Below are 24218 nucleotides of genomic sequence, written 5' to 3'. Positions count from 1 at the left end.
AGCATATAACTTCAGGGGCAGCAGGTAGCCTAGTGGTTAGAGTGGTTGGGACAGTAACCAGCAGGTAGCCTAGTGGTTAGAGTGGTTGGGACAGTAACCAGCAGGTAGCCTAGTGGTTAGAGTGGTTGGGACAGTAACCAGCAGGTAGCCTAGTGGTTAGAGTGTTGGGACAGTAACCAGCAGGTAGCCTAGTGGTTAGAGCGTTGGGCCAGTAACCAGCAGGTAGCCTAGTGGTTAGAGTGGTTGGGACAGTAACCAGCAGGTAGCCTAGTGGTTAGAGTGTTGGGACAGTAACCAGCAGGTAGCCTAGTGGTTAGAGTGGTTGGGACAGTAACCAGCAGGTAGCCTAGTGGTTAGAGTGGTTGGGACAGTAACCAGCAGGTAGCCTAGTGGTTAGAGTGGTTGGGACAGTAACCAGCAGGTAGCCTAGTGGTTAGAGTGGTTGGGACAGTAACCGAAAGGTTGCTGGATCTAATCCCCAAGCTGACAAGGTAAAAGTCTGTCGTTCTGCCGCCAAACAAGGCAGTTATAACCCACTGCTCCCCGGTATGCCGTCATTGTAAATAAGATTTTTTTTTTAACTGATTGCCTAGTTAAATAAAGGTTAAATAAAAAATGTAAACAATGACATCTCATTTGCCCAGACCTGCATTCACTCCTCCATCCCTAGTACCTGTATTGTTGTTTGGCACTTGGCCTTAAAATGTATCAATTCGTTTTTCCTCTGTCGCCCATGCTATATCAATATTTCAATAATAAATAATTCGATTTTTCGGATTGATTGATTTCCACGATTTTAGTCAGTTTTTTTAAAGATGAGTGATGAGAAGAGAATCATCCAGCCCATTGAGTATCTCACTGAACCCCCAAATGCCATGTCTTGAAATATGCAGACAGACTGATTTTAAAAGTAAGTTTACAATGTAATACTTTTGACAGCCAACTTTCTAGTTCCGCCCACAAATTCCGGACTTCATAACATTCCCAGAATGCATGGATTCATTCATCGTTTTACAGTTAAGACAGGACTTAGCCGTTGTGCTCTAGAATTTGTGAATTTTGTCTCTTGTATAATTATTTATTTCTATACATTAGTTTATAGTGGATTAAGCATACGTTTTCGTTAACTGTTATTTCGTTAGTTATGCTTCAACTTTCCCTCCATTTTTGTACCAACATCAGTTTATATTTATAATACTTAGAAAAAAATAGGTGACGACAAATATATAAAGATAACTTCATCCCATTACATATGAAAGCAGATCTAATTCAATTGAATAATCTTCCCATAAATCTTACAGGGAGAATAAACCATGGTGGCCAAAACAACAACAAAGTAATTCTGCTAATACCAATTATCCCACCGAAGATGTTCTTTTAAATAGTGTACTCGGTCATAACAGACTTTTATCAAATAAAAGTTATAGAAAAGGAAGATGTAGTACTTTCCATGTCTTGATTTTAACCTTCTATCAACTCTCTACCCAAGACTTTTACTTGTGACGTATACAGTACCAGTTTGGACACGCCTACTCATTTCAGTTTTTTTTTTTTTTTTTTTTTTTTTTTTTACTTTTTCAAATTTTCTACATTGTAGAATAATAAAGACATCAAAACTGAAATAACACATATGGAATCATGTAGTAACCAAAAAAAAAGTGTTAATCAAAATATATTTTATATTCAAGATTCTTGAAAGTAGCCACCCTTTTGCCTTGGTGACAGCTTTACACACTCGCACTTTAGTCAAATTAAATCAAACTTTATTTTTCACATGCGCCAAATACAAGTGTAGACTTTACTGTGAAATGCTTGCTTACAAGTCGTTAACCAACAGTGCAGTTCAAGAAGAGTTATTTACCAAGTAGACTAAAATGAAAAGTAATAATAAAAAGTAACACAATAAGAATAACAATAACACGGCTATATACAGGGGGTACCGGTACCGAGTCAGTGTGGAGGCTATATACAGGGGGCACTACCGAGTCAGTGTGCGGGGGTAAAGGTTAGTTGAGGTAATTTGTACATGTAGGTGGGGGTGAAGTGACTATGCATAGATAATTAACAGCGAGTAGCAGCAGTGTACAAAAGGAAGGGGGGGGGGGGGGGGGTCAATGCAAATAGTCCTTGTGGCCATTTTGTCGCTGTGTGTGTGTCCTTGTGTTAGATGCTTTTTGTTTTTGCATTTCATTGAGTTCCACAAGTCTTCCAAATGATGTCATCCAGGAGAGAAGACATTATATACACACTGAGTGAACAAAACATTTAAGAAGGCCTTCCTAATATTGCGTATTGACCCCCTGCCCTTTCCCCTCAGAACAGGCTCGTCTGGGCATGGACTCTAAAAGATGTCGAAAGCCCCTGCCCTTTCCCCTCAGAACAGGCTCGTCTGGGCATGGACTCTAAAAGATGTCGAAAGCCCCTCCCCTTTCCCCTCAGAACAGGCTCGTCTGGGCATGGACTCTAAAAGATGTCGAAAGCCCCTCCCCTTTCCCCTCAGAACAGGCTCGTCTGGGCATGGACTCTAAAAGATGTCGAAAGCCCCTCCCCTTTCCCCTCAGAACAGGCTCGTCTGGGCATGGACTCTAAAAGTTGTCGAAAGCGTTCCACAGGCCTGTGTTGACTCCAGTGCTTCCCACAGATGTGTGAAGTTGGCTGGATGTGCTTTGGGCTGGAGGACAGTTCTTGATACGCATGGGGAACTGTTGGATCGTGAAAAACCCAGAAGCGTTGCAGTTCTTGACACAAACCAGTGTGCCTGGCACCTACTACCATGCCCTGTTCTAAGACACTTAAATATTTTGTCTTGCCCGTTCACCCTCTGAATGGAGCATCAGTGTTGAAGCATTCGTGTGTGTTGTCAGTTTCCTGGTATGTCTACTTTAGGAGCGTTTGATATATTACTTGCACGGTACAGTGGAACCAATTGTCCCAGAAGTGCAAACTCTGCCCATCCTGCACGCTAATGATTGATTGGTTCTCCCAGGCCAAGCCCAGCCGGCTGCACTGTGCTGGGTGTGATGAGACGTACAGCCTGCCTCAGAACGGCGCCATCAAGCTGTACAAGGAGCTGCGCTGCCCGCTGGATGAGTTTGAGCTGGTGCTGTGGACCTCTGGATCCAGGGGAAAGAGCTACCCCCTTTGTCCCTACTGCTTCAGCAACCCCCCCTTCAGGGACATGAAGAAAGGTGAGGGGATTGTGTGGTCGTTATAGGGTTTGGGGTCAATTTCAATTCAGGAAGTAAACTGATGTTCCAACTTTTCCTCATTGTTTTTCTCCCCCCCTCCCTCCCTCCCTCCCAGGTATGGGATGTAATGAGTGCACCCACCCGTCCTGCCAGCACAGTCTCAACTCCCTGGGTATTGGTCAGTGTGTGGAGTGTGAGGGTGGGGTGCTGGTTTTGGACCCTACCTCTGGCCCCAAGTGGAAGATGGCCTGCAACAGGTGCAACGTGATGGTGCACTTCTTTGAACACGCACACAGGGTGCAGGTAGGCAGGAAGAGGACTTTAGTTTTTTTCATTGATAATTCTCATAAACCTAATTTGCATTTTTCACAGTGTTTATTTTATTTATATTCCATTATTTATTTATAATTTTATTTAACTAGGCAAGTCAGTTAAGAACATTCTTATTTACAATGACGGCCTAGGAACAGTGGGTTAACTGCCTTGCTCAGGGGCAGGACGACAGATTTTTACCTTGTCAGCTCGGGGATTCGATCCAGCAACCTTTCTGTTACTGGCCCAACGCTCTAACCAATAGGCTACCTGCCGCCCCTTATAACAGTTATCTCTCTTTTCTCTCTCTCACTCTTTCTTCCTTCTGGCTGTGTTCACTCCCTTCCTCCCCCTCTGCCCCCCCCCCCCCTTCCCATCCCCACCTCTCGTCTCCTAGGTAGCCCAGGAGAGCTGTGAGGCATGTGAAGCGTCCCTGGTAGCGGTGGACTTCAACAAGACGCGCTCCCCTCTCCCAGACGGAGAGACGCAGCACAGCGGCTGTGTGTTCTGCGACCCAGTCTTCCAGGACCTGGTTGAACTCAAACACGCCACCATGAGACACCCCTCCATGACCCGCGGCGGGGGTGCACGGCGAGGGGGGCGGGGCAGGGGCAGAGGGCGCAGGGAAAAGAAACCTAAAGACAAGATGGCTGCCTTGGCAGCGTACTTTGTGTAGCAGTAGATCAGGGTCCTTATGTGAAGCTGGGTTAATATGTGATGTTATGGCATCTATAATAAATGATGCCATCATGTGGAAGTAAATGCCTTTTTTTTGTGTAAACAGAGAGTGGGCGTTGTTTTCTGAGTCTTTGTTATTGTAACTGTCTTAGCAGAGTGCACCTGGGGAGAGAAACACTGATCTATGTCATCTACATCTACATCAGTAGGCAGATTTCCATTGACCCAGTTAATTAGACAAAAGCAATGTCGCCCAAAAAATCACTGTGACGTGTGTAATGGGACACGGCAGCATGCGTAATGGTACAGGGCGGCGTGCGTAATGGGGCGGCAGGGTAGCCTAGTGGTTAGAGCGTTGGACTAGTAACCGAAAGGTTGCAAGTTCAAATCCCCAAGCTGACAAGGTACAAATCTGTCGTTCTGCCCCTGAACAGGCAGTTAACCCACTGTTCCTAGGCCGTCATTGAAAAATAAGAATTTGTTCTTAACTGACTTGCCTAGTTAAATATAAAAACAAAGGTAAATTTGTAAGTCGCTCTGGATAAGAGCGTCTGCTAAATGACTTAAATGTAAATGTAATGGGACACGGCGGCATGCGTAATGGGACACGGCAGCATGCGTAATGGTACAGGGCGGCGTGCGTAATGGTACAGGGCGGCATGCGTAATGGTACAGGGCGGCGTGCGTAATGGGACACGGCGGCGTGCGTAGTGGGACACGGCGGCGTGCGTAATGGTACAGGGCGGCGTGCGTAATGGTACAGGGCGGCATGCGTAATGGGACACGGCGGCGTGCGTAGTGGGACACGGCAGCATGCATAATGGGACACGGCAGCATGCGTAATGGGACACGGCAGCATGCGTAATGGGACACGGCGGCATGCGTAATGGGACAGGGCGGCGTGCGTAATGGTACAGGGCGGCATGCGTAATGGGACAGGGCGGCGTGCGTAATGGGACACGGCGGCGTGCGTAGTGGGACACGGCGGCGTGCGTAATGGGACAGGGCGGCGTGCGTAATGGGACAGGGCGGCGTGCGTAATGGGACACGGCGGCGTGCGTAATGGTACAGGGCGGCGTGCGTAATGGGACACGGCGGCGTGCGTAATGGGACACGGCGGCGTGCGTAATGGGACAGGGCGGCGTGCGTAATGGGACACGGCAGCAATAGGAGAAATGTTCCTAAGATTGCCAACAGTTTTATCTGTTAGACGGGTGGATTTTTCTTTTGTTCATTTAAAAAAATATATATATTTAACTAGAAAGGTCCACTCCACATTTAATTATTAATGCCTACTGCTGGCTAATTCTAGTTTTCAACTATAAAAATGGAGGACAAACGATTGTCTTTTATCATTTTTTGATTTAACCTTTATTTAACTAGGCAAGTCAGTTAATAAGAACAAATTATTATTTACAGTGACGGCCTACACCGGCCTAACCCAGATGACACTGGGCCAATTGTGTGCCGCCATATGGCACTCCCAATCACAGCCGGTTGTGATACAGCCTTTCTTGACTTCCTTTCTTGAAGAATACATGAATTGCTTTGCCTTGCTTTTCTGGTTGGCTGGATGCAAGTTTCACCATCCAACTGTTTCAGATCGACAGGAGTTTCACCATCCAATTAGGCTATTTCAGATCAAGGATGAAATCTCTTGAGATCCACCATCTTATTTTCAAGAGTCTAAATGAAATAAAAACAACCAACAATACTTAGTAACAAGAATAATATGGCAACTGTCTAATAATAATAATAAAATAACCCGCAAATTATTAACTGCCTTGGTCAAGGGCAGAACGGCAGATTTTTCCACCTTGCCGACTGGGGGATTCGAACCAGTGACATTTCGGTTACTGGCCCAACGCTCTTAGATCTGTATAGTAACCCAAGCTTATAGTTAATTGTTTTATTAATATAATCAATAATTAGCATTCCAAAAATGTATTCCGAATCTATCCTCAAACCCAGATATTTCACTTTCAAACATTGTTCTATCACTTACATGCATTTTGCAAGCTGTGGAATTTATTATTCGCCCTGTAACAAACAGCATGATATAGGACTTTTTGATTTAAATCCAAATTATACAGTATTTTATGTCAAACAATGAAAATTCAAACAATTTATTTTTTTTGCTCAGAAAACTTGGGGGCCAAATAAAACCATGTGTAGGCCAAGTTCGGCCCGGGGGCCGCCAGTTGGGGAACCCTGGTATACATACAGGCTGTCGCAAATGTATTCGTGCGCAGTATGCCTAAATGGATCATGGAAAGACATCAACAACTTCATTTTATTCAACACTGTGTTTCAGCGAAAAAGTTTTTTTTGTGTGTGAGGTCATTACCGTACAGGTGTTTTTATCGACACGACAGTTCAATGGAAACGCAGCAGGATACATATTGTCCCATCTATTGTATATGCCGAACATTCTAAATGTCGACAAAAAAAATCACAGGACAAGTTAATGGGAACGTAGCTAATGTTAGTGTCCTGTGAGGGAGTGTCACATTTGCTGAAGTGCAAATCTTTCTGAATACCTCTGACTGAATAGGCTTTCGTTAGTCTCGTCTGGCCAGCCTTCTAAAACATCTGTTTCGTTCAGCTTGTGCTTCCAAGGCTCGTATTTTATATACGCTATAAACGGTTCAGTTTTGCCTATTTTGAGACTATCTAATATGTTCGTAGATCTGTGTTTGGCTGCGTAGATACTACGGGAATTTGATGTTCCTGAACACTGGACTCGACTTGCCGAGCGCATGACAGACCATGGGACAATCTCAAATGTGTCATCCTCGTGTCCTCTCTCTCCTGCTGAAAACCCATTGGATTAAGGAGGCCAGAGGTCCCGCCCCTCTGACCTTCTCCTCCAATGGGTTTTGAGCAGGCGAAGAGCGAGGACGCATGGAGTATACACTTGAGATTCTCCCATGGTCTGTCGTGCGCTCGGCAAGTCGGAGTCTGGTGTTCAGGAACGTCAAATTCCCGTAGTGTCTACGCAGCCAAACACAGATCTATGAACATAGTCTCAAAATGTGCTTGCGCCCACTACGAGCAAGCCCATGATCTACAACTCAGTGATATGCGCAGATTCAGTGTAATAGCTGTCTTCGAACAAAGTGGTTCGTTTTCACGTCGCCACGCTTCTTCTGGACTTCCATGGCTTAAAACTATTTTTGTGTCAGTCTTGAAAGGGCGTGTAGTTGTCTAGCTCAGTCCCGTAGCGAGCTAGTAAAGGGAGTGCCCTGAAGAAGATAGGCCAAGGTAAGAAATGTTACCGTGTCGTACTGTAGCTTGAAAGTAGTTTGTGCTTTTTTTTGCAAAGCAGGAAATAAAATCAAACATGTTGTTTATGGAGACTCAAGACTGCATCTCTGACGGTATAATATATAGCAAATAGGTTTTGCAACTAGTAATGTAGACATTGAATGGCCTAACAGCAACAGAAACATTGTGTCAAATACACGCAGGTCTCAACAGTGATTTTATTTGTCATGTTGTGTTAAATTATTGTATTATTAAACATTCATTCACATGTGCACAACATTTCCTCTATTTCTGATCCTAAGATACACACACAGGTGACCACTAGCCCCTTGCTAAAGCTACACTACATAAAATCAAAGTTTATTTGTCACGTGCGCCGAATACAACAGGTGTAGGTAGACCTTACAGTGAAATGCTGAATACAACAGGTGTAGTAGACCTTACAGTGAAATGCTTACTTACAGGCTCTAACCAACAGTGCAAAAAATGGTATTAGGTGAACAATAGGTAAGTAAAGAAATAAAAACAACAGTAGCGAGGCTACATACAGACACCGGTTAGTCGGGCTGATTGAGGTAGTATGTATGTACATGTAGATATGGTTAAAGTGACTGCATATATGATGAACATGGAGTAGCAGTAGCGTAAAAGAGGGGGTGATGGGTGGGACACAATGCAGATGGCCCGGTTAGTCAATGTGCGCGGGCACTGGTTGGTCGGGCCAATTGAGGTAGTATGTACATGAATGTATAGTTAAAGCGACTGTGCATATATGATAAACAGAGAGGAGACTCATGACATGACCAAAAGTATGTGGGCACCTGCTCGTCGAACATCTCATTCTAAAATCATGGGCATTAATATGGAGTTGGTCTCCCCCACCTCTTTAAGGAATACCTAGGATAGGATAAAGTAATCCTTCTAACCCCCCCCCCCCCCCCCCCCCTAAAAGATTTAGATGCACTATTGTAAAGTGGCTGTTCAACTGGATATCATGAGGTGAATGCACCAATTTGTAAGTCGCTCTGGATAAGAGCGTCTGCTAAATGACTTAAATGTAAATGTATAACAGCCTCCACTCTTCTTGGAAGGCTTTCTGCTAGATGTTGGAACATTGCTGCGGGGACTTGCTTTCATTCAGCCATGAACATTATTGTTGTCGCACACTGATGTCAGGAGATTAGGCCTGGCTTGCAGTCAGCGTTCCAATTCATCCCAAAAGGTGTTCGATGGGGTTGAGGTCAGGGCTCTGTGCCGGCCAGTCAAGTTCTTCCACACCGATCTTGACAAACCATTTCTGTATGGACCTTGATTTGTGCACGGGGGCATTGTCATGCTGAAACAGGAAAGGGACCTTCCCCAAACTGTTGCCACAAAGTTGGAAGCACAGAATCATCTAGAATGTCACTGTATGCTGTAGCGTTAAGATCTCCCTTTACTGGAACTAAAGGCGCCCGAACCATGAAAAACAGCCACTAGACCATTATTACTCCTCCACCAAACTTTACAGTCGGCACTATGCTTTTGGGCACTATGCATTCCGCCAAAACCAGATTCGTTCTTCGGACTGCCAGATGGTGAAACGCGTTTCCACTGCTCCAGAGTCCAATGGAGGCAAGCTTTACAACACTCCAGCCGACGCTTGGCATTGGGCATGGTGAACTTAGGCTTGTGTGCGGCAGCTCGGCCATGGAAACCCATTTCATGAAGCTCCTGACGAACAGTTATTGTGCTGATGCTGCTTCCATCTGCAATTTGGAACTAGGTAGTGAGTGTTGCAACCGGGGAAAGACTATTTTTATGTGCTTCAGCACCCGGCGGTACCGTTCTGTGAGCTTGTGTGGCCTACCACTTTGCGGCTGAGACTTTGTTGTTCCTAGACGTTTCCACTTTACAATAATAGCACTTACAATTGACCGGGGCAGCTCTACCAGGGCAGAGATTTGACGAACTGACTTGTTGGAAAGGTGGCATCCTATGACGGTGCCACGATGAAAGTCACTGAGCTCTTCAGTAAGGTCATTCCACTGCCAATGTTTGTCTATGGAGATTGCATGGCGGTGTGCTCATTTGTATACACCTGTCAGCAACGGGTGTTGCTGAAAAAGCCAAATCCACAAATTTTGATTTCACATCAATGAGAAATCATTTTCAAAAAGCAAAAGGTTACAGTGCCTTCAGAAGTATTCACACCCCATTACTTTTTCCACACTGTGTTACAAAGTGGGATTCAAATGTAATTTTGCAATTTTACACAAAATACTCTTGTCAAAGTGGAAGAAAAATTCTAACAACAAAGTCAACATAGTCCTTAAGTAAAATCCCTGAGCGGTTTCCTTTCTCTCCGGCAACTAAGTTAGGAAGGACGACTGTATCTTTGTAGTGACTGGGTTTATTGTTACACCATCCAAAGTGTCATTAATATCCACAATGTTCAAAGGGATATTCAATGTGTTATATATATATATATGTTTTATTTTTTTACCCAATAGGCATTGGAAAACTCCCCTTTTTTGTGTTTGAATCCCACATGGCCATAGTTCCATGTTGCAGTGCTTGTTTTTTACGGAAATCAGACGAAGACAGAGGCGCGTACCTTTGCTACTTAGCTATCTGCTTCTCCAAACATCTGTGTAAACTAAAGACGGACGTCACAAACGTGTTGTCACTGAAAATTACTGTCTGCTGCAACTGTATTCAAACAGGTTAAAACAGTGTACAGTAAGTGTATATTTTGCATTTGTTAAAATACTTGTGATGTGATATGAAAGTAGAGGAATTTGTTTCTAGAATTGTACCGCAATTGAGAATCGATTCACGTTTAGATGGAGCATATGGCTGTTTTGGCTGCCGGAGCCAATTCACCCTTTAAACAGAATATGTAAGGTCCTTGAACTGTAAGGAGTAACAGCCTTATTGGGCTATAGCAGGGATAATGGTGTGTCCTTCACATTGACAGGAATAATATTGAGGTATTATTGTTCTGTCCCTCATAGAAGTTGGACCTGTGAGTCTCACTGACAGACCGAGAGACAGACAGACGAACAGGCAGACAGACGAACAGGCAGACAGACAGACGAACACACAGACAGACAGACAGACGAACACACAGACAGACGGACAGACGAACACACAGACAGACAGGGTGGATGTTGGACCTCTGGTTGTCGTGTGGACCACTCACTGCACCTGTTTGACCTTTAACTGACCTCTGACACTTAACCTGAAGGGAAAATAAATTATTGTTAAGTGTGTATGGGAAATCATTATAAAAAATAATAAAAAAACATCCCAAGGTTCCAAGGCAACCCTCAAACGCGTGACCCTAAGGTCCAGAGATGAAGACATTACCGCTGCTCCAAGAAAGCGATCTCCCTTGGGAGAGCGGTAATCGGTTTGTTACAATAATAAAACCTAATGGTAATAATGATTTTCCAATCATTCTGAGCAGAGGCCCTATTTTTGTTTTTGTTCTGTTCCGATAAGAGAATAAAGTTCTGAACCGGTTCGACCACCTAAAAAGTAACGGTTCATATGGTTCCTTTTCGTACATTTTTTAAAACTGAAATCAACATTGTTTACATTTGGCTCTTAAATTTACTCCCTAATTAGCACCGATGGAGCAGCTTGTTGTAGAACGGGTAGGATAGTTGTTTACCAGTGTTGGGGAGTAGTGAACTACATATTGTTCAACTAGTAATTGAACTACATTTTGCAGTAGCTTGGCGGTAGTTGAGCTAAATTCAAATCTTGCTAGTGTTTCCAATAGTTATTTACCTCATTTTGCCATGTAGAGGTGTAACTTAGCTAACTACACACTACTATTTTACCATGTAGTGGTGTAGCTAACTACTGGAACTACACACTACTGTTTTACCATGTAGCGGTGTAGCTAACTACTGGAACTACACACTACTGTTTTGCCATGTAGCGGTGTAGCTAACTACTGGAACTACACACTACTGTTTTACCGTGTAGCAAAACTACTGGAACTACACACTACTGTTTTACCATGTAGCGGTGTAGCTAACTACTGGAACTACACACTACTGTTTTACCGTGTTGCGGTGTAGCTAACTACTGGAACTACACACTACTGTTTTACCATGTAGCGGTGTAGCTAACTACTGGAACTAAACACTACTGTTTTACCGTGTTGCGGTGTAGCTAACTACTGGAACTACACACTACTGTTTTACCGTGTAGCTAACTACTGGAACTACACACTACTGTTTTACCGTGTAGCGGTGTAGCTAACTACTGGAACTACACACTACCGTTTTACCATGTAGCGGTGTAACTAACTACTGGAACTACACACTACTGTTTTACCATGTAGCTAACTACTGGAACTACACACTACTGTTTTACCGTGTAGCTAACTACTGGAACTACACACTACTTGTTTGCTAAAAGGAAAGGAAAATATGGGTGAAGTAGGCAATCTTTTTCACTATCAGACCTGCCTAATTCTTAATTTAAAATGTGTTTATTTGTTTAAAAGGCTAAATTACACACTCTATTAACATCTGACTCCAGAGGGATCTGTTCTTGCAATTTGTAGTCTGGCATTTTAGATATGGTAATGTCTCACAAAGTAGTTTGGATGTAGTGAGCTACTTTTTCAAAGTACCTTGAGTTAAAAGAAAAGATTCACCCATTTTGAATGTTATATTGTTTATTGTGCATCTTTGAGAGATGGTCTATCAATTCCCGGGGTCATTTCATGCTTTCATGTGTATCTGAGCTATTCGCCGTTTCAAGAACAGTAGAGATCACTTTCGTTCCCGGTTCTGTTTCAAATCCTCAAAAAATGTCATAATTTTTTCCCGGTTCCGTTCCCTGAACCGGTTCCAACCCCTGAATGGTATGCTGTGTGTGTGTTCCAAGTTCAGGTATGGGTGGTGTCATGGAGGAGGAGGTGGTGCGAGGGTTCCTGAGGAGGTTCCTAGAGGAGTTCCCTGCTCCGCTGGGTTCTGAAGACCCCCTGCCTCTCAACCCCCTCAGCAGGAAGGTCAGCCTGGACGAACTAAGAGGAGAGAGCCTGGATCTGGGCTTACGCCTACTCAACACCAGGTGTGTGTGTGTGTGTGGGTGGACAAGCTGACGGGAGACAACATGGACCTGGGCCTATGGTTGCTCAACACTGTGTTTTGTGTGTATCTGTCTAGGTATAGGACTACCTGGTCCAATAAGAATCACTTGTTTTCATTTTCCGTTGAAAAGTGTTTTGTTCCGGTTTTCTTTAATGAACATGACCCCGGTGGTGTTGATGCTGCAGCTTGCAGACCGCATTGTTTACATTCCTGTTGTGCAGCAGCAAGCTGATCCTCATATATCTGTGTCCTGTCCTGTTCATTATACCCTGCGTGAGTAGAGGGCTGAGTTACAGGGCTGCCTATCACAGAGAGAGAGTGAAAGAGGGACGGAGAGAGAGAGAGGGGGATGGAGAAAGAGAAAAGGGAGAACAAGGAGAGGGAGAAAGGAAATGAGAGATTATGCAGTTAGATAGTTACGAAGAGTAGTCAGATGGATAGTTACGAAGAGTAGTCAGATGGATAGTTACGAAGAGTAGTCAGATGGATAGTTACGAAGAGTAGTCAGATGGATAGTTACGAAGAGTAGTCAGATGGATAGTTACGAAGAGTAGTCAGATGATAGTTACGAAGAGTAGTCAGATGATAGTTACGAAGAGTAGTCAGATGATAGTTACGAAGAGTAGTCAGATGATAGTTACGAAGAGTAGTCAGATGATAGTTACGAAGAGTAGTCAGATGATAGTTACGAAGAGTAGTCAGATGATAGTTACGAAGAGTAGTCAGATGATAGTTACGAAGAGTAGTCAGATGATAGTTACGAAGAGTAGTCAGATGATAGTTACGAAGAGTAGTCAGATGATAGTTACGAAGAGTAGTCAGATGATAGTTACGAAGAGTAGTCAGATGATAGTTACGAAGAGTAGTCAGATGATAGTTACGAAGAGTAGTCAGATGATAGTTACGAAGAGTAGTCAGATGATAGTTACGAAGAGTAGTCAGATGATAGTTACGAAGAGTAGTCAGATAGATGGTTACGAAGAGTAGTCAGATAGATGGTTACGAAGAGTAGTCAGATAGATGGTTACGAAGAGTAGTCAGATAGATGGTTACGAAGAGTAGTCAGATAGATGGTTACGAAGAGTAGTCAGATGATGGTTACGAAGAGTAGTCAGATGATAGTTACGAAGAGTAGTCAGATGATAGTTACGAAGAGTAGTCAGATGATAGATACGAAGAGTAGTCAGATGATAGATACGAAGAGTAGTCAGATGATAGATACGAAGAGTAGTCAGATGGTTACGAAGAGTAGTCAGATGGATGGTTACGAAGAGTAGTCAGATGGATGGTTACGAAGAGTAGTCAGATGGATGGTTACGAAGAGTAGTCAGATGGATGGTTACGAAGAGTAGTCAGATGGATGGTTACGAAGAGTAGTCAGATGGATGGTTACGAAGAGTAGTCAGATGGATGGTTACGAAGAGTAGTCAGATGGATGGTTACGAAGAGTAGTCAGATAGATGGTTACGAAGAGTAGTCAGATAGATGGTTACGAAGAGAAAGCAACACAGCCACAGGGAGAGCTGTCAACTGCCTCTGAACACACTTCAGGGATAATTACCCAGCTGGGTAACGCTTTACTGGACACCCAGCATCATAACACGTTGTGACACGGTCATAACCATGTCATATGTCATAACAGCTGACATAACTTGACAACGTGCCAAGCCAGGCCAGGCCAGGCCACAAGAGTTAGGTCTCTGATAGTGTGTCCTCTTTTCCTTCTGTCTTCTGACTCTGAGGCACTTCCTGTTTGTATGACCTAATTTCCTGTCTGTAGAATCACTATTGTTCTACCCACTTCCTGTTTTCCCCCTGAGCATGTCTCAGTCCCCTGTTCCGCCCTGGCAGGACTCTAATCTCGAACAGAGAAATTACAGATGTGTGTGTGTGCTGTTTAGCTTTGTTTAATTTTGGCGTGTGTGTGTGTGTGAGTGTTTACCTTAGAGAGAGATAGAGGACTCCTCTTTGTATCTGTACTATTATAGCGTCCGTGACAGCATAGGCAGCGCCATTGAGGCAATCTCCATTTTGAAGTAGTCTGTTTTTTTCTTCTTCATTCCTCCTGATGACCTGGTTGGACATAGACTCCCAACAGGGTCACCAGGGAGGATCAACCAAAAGAAGTTGGAAGTACCACTACATTAAAATGGTAGAAGCCCTCAATGTCGCTGCCCATGCCTTTTTTGGCCACTAAAGACCTCTAACATTCTCTATGGTGTTCACTCATAAGGACTCTCTCTCCTCTCATGCAGAGACGCTCCTTCAACACTGAATGCAGCCATGTGCCATGCAGCCTTGGCTGAGCTGCTGAAGGCTGACCTTTCACCTTTCCACCTCCCCCAGGAAGCCGAACAGCAGCAAGGAGAGGAACAGGAAGTTGTTTGTGAGTTCGGACTAATGATGTCATCTATGATTCAGACCACCTGTGTCCAGCAGAGCGTCCACTTCTCGCTCTGTGTGTGTGTGTGTGTGCGCAGTGGTGGGAAAATGTAGCCAATTGTCATACTTGAGTAAAAGTAAAGATACCTTTTAATAGAAAATGACTCCAGGTAAAAGTGTAAGTCACCCAGTAAAATACTGAAATTGCAGTCTATTAGCCCGGCTGGCCGGTTCCGTGTGTGTGTCCATTGACCACCCTTTAACCCCTGGGGTTTCATCTCCCAATACTAATTAACCCCTAGACACGTGTGTAAGTCTGAAGGCTTTGATATGTGTCCTACAATATGGAGAACATTCTCATCTGGATGATCAGAGACCTAACTGAAATTACATTTCCTTTGGCCCCTCCCCTCTCGTCCTAAGTGCTCCAATCAGAGCCCGTCCAGCGGCTGTTTCTCAATAAGCTTCGGGAGGTGGGTGTGGCTTGGCATCAGAATCTCCCCTCCCCTCTCCCAGTAGGACCCTCCCGTTTTCTCATGTGCTCCGCCCACGCCATCAGGAACACTCGAAGGAAGATGGAGGATCGCCATGTGACCCTCCCTGACTTCAACACACTCACTGGCCTCAAGGTAATAACTCTGTTATAAACAGTTTTTCTCAGCAGGACCCAATTCGCTTCATACCCCTTCCCCTTCGCCCTAACCAGTGCTTAACAGGAACAGTCACCTTGCTGTTTTGGACTGTTTCGTTCTGGAACCTATTTGACCGGATCCGGTACCTCCCGTGGCATGAAAAATTGTCACTTTTTTTTGCAATGTAGAAATTCAAAAATAAGAGTGATTAAAGTTAATTTGAGTTTCCTCTTCGTCAATTCTCCTGCCCCCCCCCCCCCCCCCCCCCCACCCCCACACACACACACACAAATAAACGTAATGTGGAAAAGTTGATTTTCAGCCTGGGCCTAATATTGGAAGAGTTGATTTTCAGCCTGGGCCTAATATTGGAAGAGTTGATTTTCAGCCTGGGCCTAATATTGGAAAAGTTGATTTTCAGCCTGGGCCTAATATTGGAAGAGTTGATTTTCAGCCTGGGCCTAATATTATATTGGAAGAGTTGATTTTCAGCCTGGGCCTAATATTATATTGGAAGAGTTGATTTTCAGCCTGGGCCTAATATTATATTGGAAGAGTTGATTTTCAGCCTGGGCCTAATATTATATTGGAAGAGTTGATTTTCAGCCTGGGCCTAATATTATATTGGAAGAGTTGATTTTCAGCCTGGGCCTAATATTATATTGGAAGAGTTGATTTTCAGCCTGGGCCTAATATTAAATTGGAAGAGTTGATTTTCAGCCTGGGCCTAATATTATATTGGAAGAGTTGATTTTCAGCCTGGGCCTAATATTATATTGGAAGAGTTGATTTTCAGCCTGGGCCTAATATTAAATTGGAAGAGTTGATTTTCAGTTTGAGACCCGGCGCGTCGGGCTGTTTGAGACCCGGCGCGTCGGGCTGTTTGAGACCCGGCGCGTCGGGCTGTTTGAGACCCGGCGCGTCGGGCTGTTTGAGACCCGGCGCGTCGGGCTGTTTGAGACCCGGCGCGTCGGGCTGTTTGAGACCCGGCGCGTCGGGCTGTTTGAGACCCGGCGCGTCGGGCTGTTTGAGAAGCGTGCCAGTATGGTGTGATCATATAGCCAACCTATAATGTTTAAATATAATTTTTTTAAATTGCGTGAATTCAAGCAAAGCCAATATGCAATGATAATGTATTGGGCCTGTAGCTTTCTGCACAAACCTCATTGCTACAGTACTGTTTTGAATTGGTTAATGTTGCGTAGGATTACATTTAACGACGTCCTCGATGCACTTATTGATAAAGCCAGTGACTGATGTGATGTACTCCTCAATGCCATCGGAGGAATCCAGGAACATGTTCCAGTCTGTGATAGCAAAACAGTCCTGTAGTTCAGCATCTACTTCATCTGACCACTTTTTTATAGACCGAGTCACTGGTGCTTCCTGCTTTAATTTTTGCTTGTAAGCAGGAATCAGGAGGATAGAGTTATGCAAAATGGAAGGCGAGGGCTTTGTTAGTTATAGATCATTTGTAGTCAGCAATAGGGGAATGATTGCTTCCATCAAGAGCACAAACACGTGTATATTTCTAGATATCTTTGAAAAGCGAATCAGGTAAAGAGCTTTTATTTTTTTCTTAAAGGGGCAGTGTTGTATTTTGAGACAGGCTTGAATAAGCTAAGTAGCCAATAGGTAAAGGGCAGGATAATTTGTCTGATTCTCTGAAATGATATGAGAATAATAATGCATTTTTTATTTTGTAAAAGTGGTTTTCTTGCAGCAAACAACACAACAACATGTTCAGTCACCAACTTGTCTGAAGAACAAGTAGATTAACAGGTTCATGTCAAGCCCTGCAACATTTTTTTCAAAAGTCTCACGGAATGTCGGCCTACATCGAACACCACACATTGGCTGCTATTATAGGCTATTATATACAGCTATTTCAATGTTAAAATGTTATGGCAGGCATTTTCTCCATAGGTTTTGATGGTAGGCCACTTTGGTAGGCCTACATTATGATCAAGTAGCCACAGTAGCCTACTTGGCCGCTGTTACAACTATAACTTAAAGCGGGTACAGACTCAGTGTTCACAGTAAACGTGCGCTGGAAGTTGCTCAGAATTCAAGTTTTTAAACTAATTCAAACGATCAAGTTTGCACTCAGCAGACCTGAAATTTGCTCAGTGACAGAAACATTTTAGGGAACATTGGTTGCACCCCCCCCCACCCCCCACCCATTTTCCCTCAGAACAGACCCAATTTGTCGGTGCATGGACTCTACAAGGTGTCGGAAGCATTCTCCCAATGATTCCAACAGTTGTGTCAAGTTTTCTGGATGTCCTTGATACACACAGGAAACTGTTGAGTGTGAAAAACCCAGCAGTGTTGCAGTTCTTGACATAAACTGTCGCGCCTGGCACCTACTACCATATCCCATTCAAAGGCACTTACATCTTTTGTCTTGCCCATTCAACCTCTGAATGGCATACATAGACAATCGATGTCTCAATTGTCTCAAGACTTAAAAATCCTTCTTTAACCCGTCTCCTTGCTGTCATCTACACTGATTGAAGTGGATTTAATAAATTACATGAATAAGGGACCACAGCTTTCACCTGGATTCACCTGGTGTTGATAAGTATACACTGAGTGTACAAAACATAAAGTATCAAAAGTAAAATTATGAATAATTTCAAATCCCTTATTAGGCAAACCAGACAGCATGATTTTCTACTTATTTTTGTGTATGCATTGGTGGAAAAAGTACCCAATTTTCATACCTGAGTAAAAGTCAAGATACCTTAATAGAAAATGACTCAAGTAAAAGTGAAAGTTACCCAGTAAAATACTACTTGAGTAAAAGTCTAAAAGTATTTGATTTTAAATATACTTAAGTATCAAAAGTAAATGTAATTGCTAAAAACATACTTAAGTGTAAAAAGTATAAATCATTTCAAATTCCTTATATTAAACAAAGATATTAAACAAACCAGACGGCACCATTGTCTTGTTTTCTTTATTTACGGATAGCCAGGGGAACACTCCAACACTCAGACAATTTACAAACTAAGCATTTGTGTTTAGTGAGTCCGTCAGATCAGAGACAGTAGGGATGTTCTCTTGATAAGTGTGTTGGACTGTTGAATTGGACCATTTTCCTGTCCTGCTAATGAAACCGGTGTGAAATGGCTATCTAGTTAGCGGTGTGCGCGCTAATAGCGTTTCAATCAGTGACGTCACTCGCTCTGAGACCTTGAAGTAGTTGTTCCCCTTGCTCTGCGGCTTTTGGGGAGCGATGGGTAACGATGCTTCGTGGGAGGCATTTGTTGATGTGTGCAGAGGGTCCCTGGTTCGGGGCGAGGAGAGGGACGGAAGCTATACTGTTATGCTAAGTAGTACTTGAAAGTATTTTTACTTAAAAGAGGCGTCACTACAGACTCGCATTTTAATCCCAGGCTGTGTAGCACATTGGTGAGGCTGGCTTCCTGGTTAAGCGAGCAGTGTGTCACGACGCAGTGCGGCTTGGCAGGGTCGTGTTTCGGAAGACACATGGCTCTCGACCTTCGCCTCTCCCGAGTCCGTGCGGGAGTTGCAGCGATGAGACAAGACTGTAACTACCAATTGGACACCAAGAAATTGGGGAGAAAACGGGGTAAAAAAAATACATTATAATAATAATAACAAAAATGAATGATGGAGGTCACTGTGTTCTTGGGGACCTTTCAATGCTGCAGACATTTTTTGGAACATTTCCCCAGATCTGTGCCTCGACACAATCCTGTCTCTGAGCTCTACAAACAATTCCTTCGACCTCATGGCTTGGTTTTTGCTCTGAAATGCACTGTCAACTGTGGGACCTTTATATAGACAGGTGTGTGCCTTTTCCAAATCATGTCCAATCAATTGAATTCACCACAGGTGGACTCCAATCAAGTTGTAGAAACATCTCAAGGATGATCAATGGAAACAGGATGCACCTGAGCTCAATTTCTCAATTTGTGACGCCTGGCATCTCTCGGCATCCATGAATACACACCACTGTCATGTACACAACTTTTTATTTGTGAAATAGCGTTTACCCTCTTATTGCGTTGCCAACATTGATCAAAGCTCAGAGTGCTTATATTCTTGATCAGAGTTCTAATCGCACCTGCCTTTTTGCGAGCAAGGAGAATAATGTACAGTTGATAGGCCTACCTTCCCTGTAGGCCCTACCTTCCCTGTAGGCCCTACCTTCCATGTAGGCCCTACCTTCCCTGTAGAGCCTACCTTCCCTGTAGAGCCTACCTTCCCTGTAGAGCCTACCTTCCCTGTAGAGCCTACCTTCCCTGTAGGCCCTACCTTCCCTGTAGAGCCTACCTTCCCTGTAGGCCCTACCTTCCCTGTAGGCCCTACCTTCCATGTAGGCCCTACCTTCCCTGTAGAGCCTACCTTCCCTGTAGAGCCTACCTTCCCTGTAGGCCTTACCTTCCCTGTAGGCCCTACCTTCCCTGTAGAGCCTACCTTCCCTGTAGAGCCTACCTTCCCTGTAGAGCCTACCTTCCCTGTAGGCCGACATTTAAAATGCAATCAAATGCCAACAATCCAGTTCTATAAATGTCCTAGGTTTTGGTTTATATCGGTGGTTGTTTGTTGTATCTTGATCACCCACTGGAGTTGATAGTTTACCCTCTACATCACTGGAGTTGATAGTTTACCCTCTACATCCCTGGAGTTGATAGTTTACCCTCTACATCCCTGGAGTTGGTAGTTTACCCTCTACATCCCTGGAGTTGGTAGTTTACCCTCTACATCCCTGGAGTTGATAGTTTACCCTCTACATCCCTGGAGTTGGTAGTTTACCCTCTACATCCCTGGAGATGATAGTTTACCCTCTATATCCCTGGAGTTGGTAGTTTACCCTCTACATCCCTGGAGTTGGTAGTTTACCCTCTACATCCCTGGAGTTGGTAGTTTACCCTCTACATCCCTGGAGTTGGTAGTTTACCCTCTACATCCCTGGAGATGATAGTTTACCCTCTATATCCCTGGAGTTGGTAGTTTACCCTCTACATCCCTGGAGTTGATAGTTTACCCTCTACATCCCTGGGTATAAGCAGTTCAGGGGAGAATCTTCCAGCTTACAGATCTACTTACGTCGAAGGAGAAGAGGCAGGGTTCCATTTGGGGTATTCGTTTCACAGTTTCATTTATTGGGGCAATTTGGTTACACTTCTTTCTTACTGCAAGTTGATTGGCTGAACCTCTGACTGCTTCCTGTACCTCTTCCTGTAGGACGGTGTGGAGCGTGGTTACTACGCTGTGTTTGACGGGCATGGCGGTGTGGACGCTGCTATCTATGCTGCCACCCACCTGCACGTCACTCTCAGCCAGCAGGAGGGGCTGCAGAGCGACCCGGCCACTGCCTTCAAGACAGCCTTCACCCGCACTGATGACATGTTGAGAGGGAAAGCCAAGAGAGAGGTAGGCAATAGACATGGTGGAGATTGTGGCTTTTATCTGGTAGCCAAGAGAGAGGTAGGCAATAGACATGGTGGAGATTGTGACTTTTATCTGGTAGCCAAGAGAGAGGTAGGCAATAGACATGGTGGAGATTGTGACTTTTATCTGGTAAGCCAAGCGAGAGGTAGGCAATAGACATGGTAGAGATTGGGGCTTTTATATGCTCAGACATTGATCCTAATAACCCCGACTCTAACCGAACAATCGTTAGAAATGATTCTCATAGATCTGAGAGGATAAGATAGCTGTAGCAATATACCTCTATACTATTACAGTATTACTTACACACATCCTTTTAGATCTGGAGGAAATGTGAAGGTTAGGCTGGGTGGGACTGGACAGTCCTTTCATCCTCTATGATGTGAATGTGTTGGATGCTGGGAAAATTGTCTATCTTTTATGGCGGGGGTGTGTCTGTCTGTGTGACGGGGGTGTGTCTGTCTGTGTGACGGGGGTGTGTCTGTCTGTGTGACAGGGGTGTGTCTGTGTGTGTGACCGGGGTGTGTCTTTCTGTGTGACCTGTGTGTGTCTGTCTGACGGGGGTGTGTCTGTGTGACGGGGGTGTGTCTGTCTGTCTGACGGGGGTGTGTCTGTCTGTGTTGTGTCTGCAGCGTCTTCGCAGCGGCAGTACAGGCGTGGCGGTGCTGCTGCAGGGGGAGTGGCTTCATGTGGCGTGGCTGGGAGACTCCCAGAGCATGCTGGTCAGACGGGGACAAGACATCACTCTGATGGACCCACACAAGCCTGACAGAGAGGTCACACACACTTCATTTATTATTTAACCTTTATTTAACTAGGCAAGTCAGTTGAGAAAAAATTCTTATTTACAATGCCGGCCTACAACCCGGCCAACCCCTCCCCCCCGGCCAAACCCTCCCCTATCCCGGACGACGCTGGGCCAGTTGTGCACCGCCCTATGGGACATACACACACACAGTGCTAAACATCTCTCCACTGCTGTCTTCCTATAGGATGAGAAGCAGCGTGTAGAAGCCCTGGGTGGATGCATCGTCTTCATGGGCTGTTGGCGTGTCAATGGAACCTACGCTGTCTCTAGGGCCATAGGTGAGTGGAATCCAACCTTGTGGTGGTTGAAACAACTTCCCAGAAAAAACAACTCTGCTCTTCTTCAGCATGCCTCCACTGTTACCTTGGTAACCTCTGTCCTGAAATGGCTTCCTTTCACCTCTGTCCTGAAATGGCATCTTTGCAATCCTCAATGTCTTTATTTTGATGCCTGTAACTGTATGTTCATATTTATACTGAACTGATGAGCACCGACTGATATGCAAGCCAGGACGGTGCACATCCAGTAATACTCAACACAATCTAATAACCAGCCTCCTTTACTTTACCTGTGAACCGCTGCCTCTACATACTGACACAACACCTTCTTCCCAGGCGACTTTGACCAGAAGCCCTATGTCTCTGGCGACGCTGACTGTTCCTCCACACGGCTACATGGAGACGAGGACTACATTCTCCTGGCCTGCGACGGTTTCTTCGACGTCGTCCGGCCCGCAGAGGTCCCGGCTCTGGTCCTCGGGGTGCTTCGGGAGCAGGGGGAATCCCAGGGGGCCGTGGAGGGGGCTGGGTGTGAAGAGGTCTCAGAGGGTGTTCTGGGAGAGCGCGTGGCCCAGGAGCTAGTAGCTCATGCCAAGGCAGCGGGTTCTAGTGATAACATCACTGTCATGGTGGTGTTTCTACGTCCCCCTGCACAGCTACTGCTCCGGGACCAGAGCAACACCGCTGTTGCTACTGAGGGGCCAGCCCAGGAGTAGGGTGAAGTTGTCCCTAGGCACTGATCTGGGGTAAGTTTTGTATTAATGGTTAAGGTTAGAATTGGGGGAGGGGGATCACCGCTAATCCTAGATCTGTACCTCGGGGAAACTTCACCCCGGAGCTCCAGCCCAGGCCTCCAACTCCCAGAACACACGGGGGCAGTGAGACAGGAAGTCTGCTGCTGCTACCCACAGTGCACGTGGGCAGGGAGGCAGGAATTGGACTGGATTTAAAAGGCAGTATTTATTATGTAATGACGTGACGGTGCCAAACTACTCGGTCACTGCGTGTTGTGGTCAGCCTTTTGAATCACCGCTGGTGCTGAAACAGATATTCAACTGGACTGGAGAAGCTCTGTTCATAACAAAACAAGTCTTAGCACAGACTAATAGTTCTGCCAATGGTCAGAATCCAGTGTGCTACAATAAGGTCCCTCTGGATTCGTTTGTAGATGTAAGACAGAGCTGTCCAACCCTCTTCCTGGAGATCTACTGTCCTGTAGGTTTTCAGTCCAACCCTCTTCCTGGAGATCTACTGTCCTGTAGGTTTTCAGTCCAACCCTCTTCCTGGAGATCTACTGTCCTGTAGGTTTTCAGCCCAACCCTCTTCCTGGAGATCTACTGTCCTGTAGGTTTTCAGCCCAACCCTCTTCCTGGAGATCTACTGTCCTGTAGGTTTTCAGTCCAACCCTAATTTAGCGGTTCTGATTCAGCTAGTTAACATCGTGTTGAGCAGCTAATTAATATAATCAGGTGTGTTAAATTAGGGTTGGACTGAAAACCCACAGGGACGGTAGATCTCCAGGAAGAGGGTTGGACAGCCCTCATATAAGGGATGTAGAACTCTGTTGGTGTCTCTAACGTACTCCCTCCATTTCTCTTAGCATCACCAATTCTTTGGTATCTCTGTTACAAGCTAAGGGATAGGATGCTGTCATCCATGCCTCAGGTTTTATTTCAGAAGGGTGATAGAATCATTACGTTTCCTAACATCTTGGATTAGAAGGGCTGAGAGGATTCATCCTCTTGGACTGTTCTAAAACAAGAGGTAAACCAGATGGGTCATTTATGTCAATACCTCAAACCACTTTTACCCCTGTTGATATGATGTGTGATATGTGCCATTTTGTGTGTCTGTGCAAGTGAACTGTACGCAAAGGTGTGTGAGCGTGTGTACTGTACTGTTCACACGTGTAATGTGTGTTTCTGTCATTTTATTTTCTGCCAAAAAAGATGATGTCAAAACACTGTGTCCAACAAGAACACAAGCAGTGTTAAGAAAAAATAACTTTCCCACTATATCAGTATTACGGACCAATCAGCCTTCTGTCCCTGGCTATTAAATATATCCTGTCCTCACTTCCTTTAAGGCAGTATCAGTGTTAAAAATGTCTGGATTGTGATTTGGTGTGAGGATGAAATCCAAGATGGCAG

General features: G+C 44.7%; 2 protein-coding genes across 3 annotated transcripts in view; both read left to right on the top strand.

Annotated features, from left to right (window-relative positions):
• Positions 1-4287, top strand: part of top3b (DNA topoisomerase III beta) — a 38909-nt gene extending 34622 nt beyond the window's left edge. The window contains exons 16-18 of the mRNA XM_039018028.1: positions 2987-3188; positions 3304-3491; positions 3898-4287. Coding sequence (XP_038873956.1) covers positions 2987-3188; positions 3304-3491; positions 3898-4176 — 669 coding nt within the window. The 3' untranslated portion in view covers positions 4177-4287. The remainder of the gene's footprint in view (positions 1-2986; positions 3189-3303; positions 3492-3897) is intronic.
• A 3015-nt stretch (positions 4288-7302) lies between these two features.
• Positions 7303-23346, top strand: ppm1f (protein phosphatase, Mg2+/Mn2+ dependent, 1F). 2 transcript variants are annotated; one of them, XM_038962643.1, is made up of 8 exons: positions 7303-7442; positions 12341-12521; positions 14797-14927; positions 15347-15552; positions 20776-20964; positions 21615-21758; positions 21975-22068; positions 22405-23346. In XM_038962643.1, exons 2-8 carry the CDS (start codon positions 12343-12345, stop codon positions 22782-22784), a joined length of 1323 nt encoding a protein of 440 aa, XP_038818571.1. In that variant the 5' UTR covers positions 7303-7442; positions 12341-12342; the 3' UTR covers positions 22785-23346. The 2 variants fall into 2 exon arrangements, with proteins under 2 accessions (XP_038818571.1, XP_038817868.1); XM_038961940.1 differs by having other exon boundaries at positions 12336-12521.
• The last annotated feature ends 872 nt before the right edge of the window (positions 23347-24218 follow it).

Source organism: Salvelinus namaycush, chromosome 1 (genome assembly GCF_016432855.1).
Source record: "Salvelinus namaycush isolate Seneca chromosome 1, SaNama_1.0, whole genome shotgun sequence".
In the NCBI taxonomy this organism is placed as follows: domain Eukaryota; kingdom Metazoa; phylum Chordata; class Actinopteri; order Salmoniformes; family Salmonidae; genus Salvelinus; species Salvelinus namaycush.
Note: the sequence above shows the minus strand (reverse complement) of the source record. Positions and strands in the feature narration are given on the sequence as shown.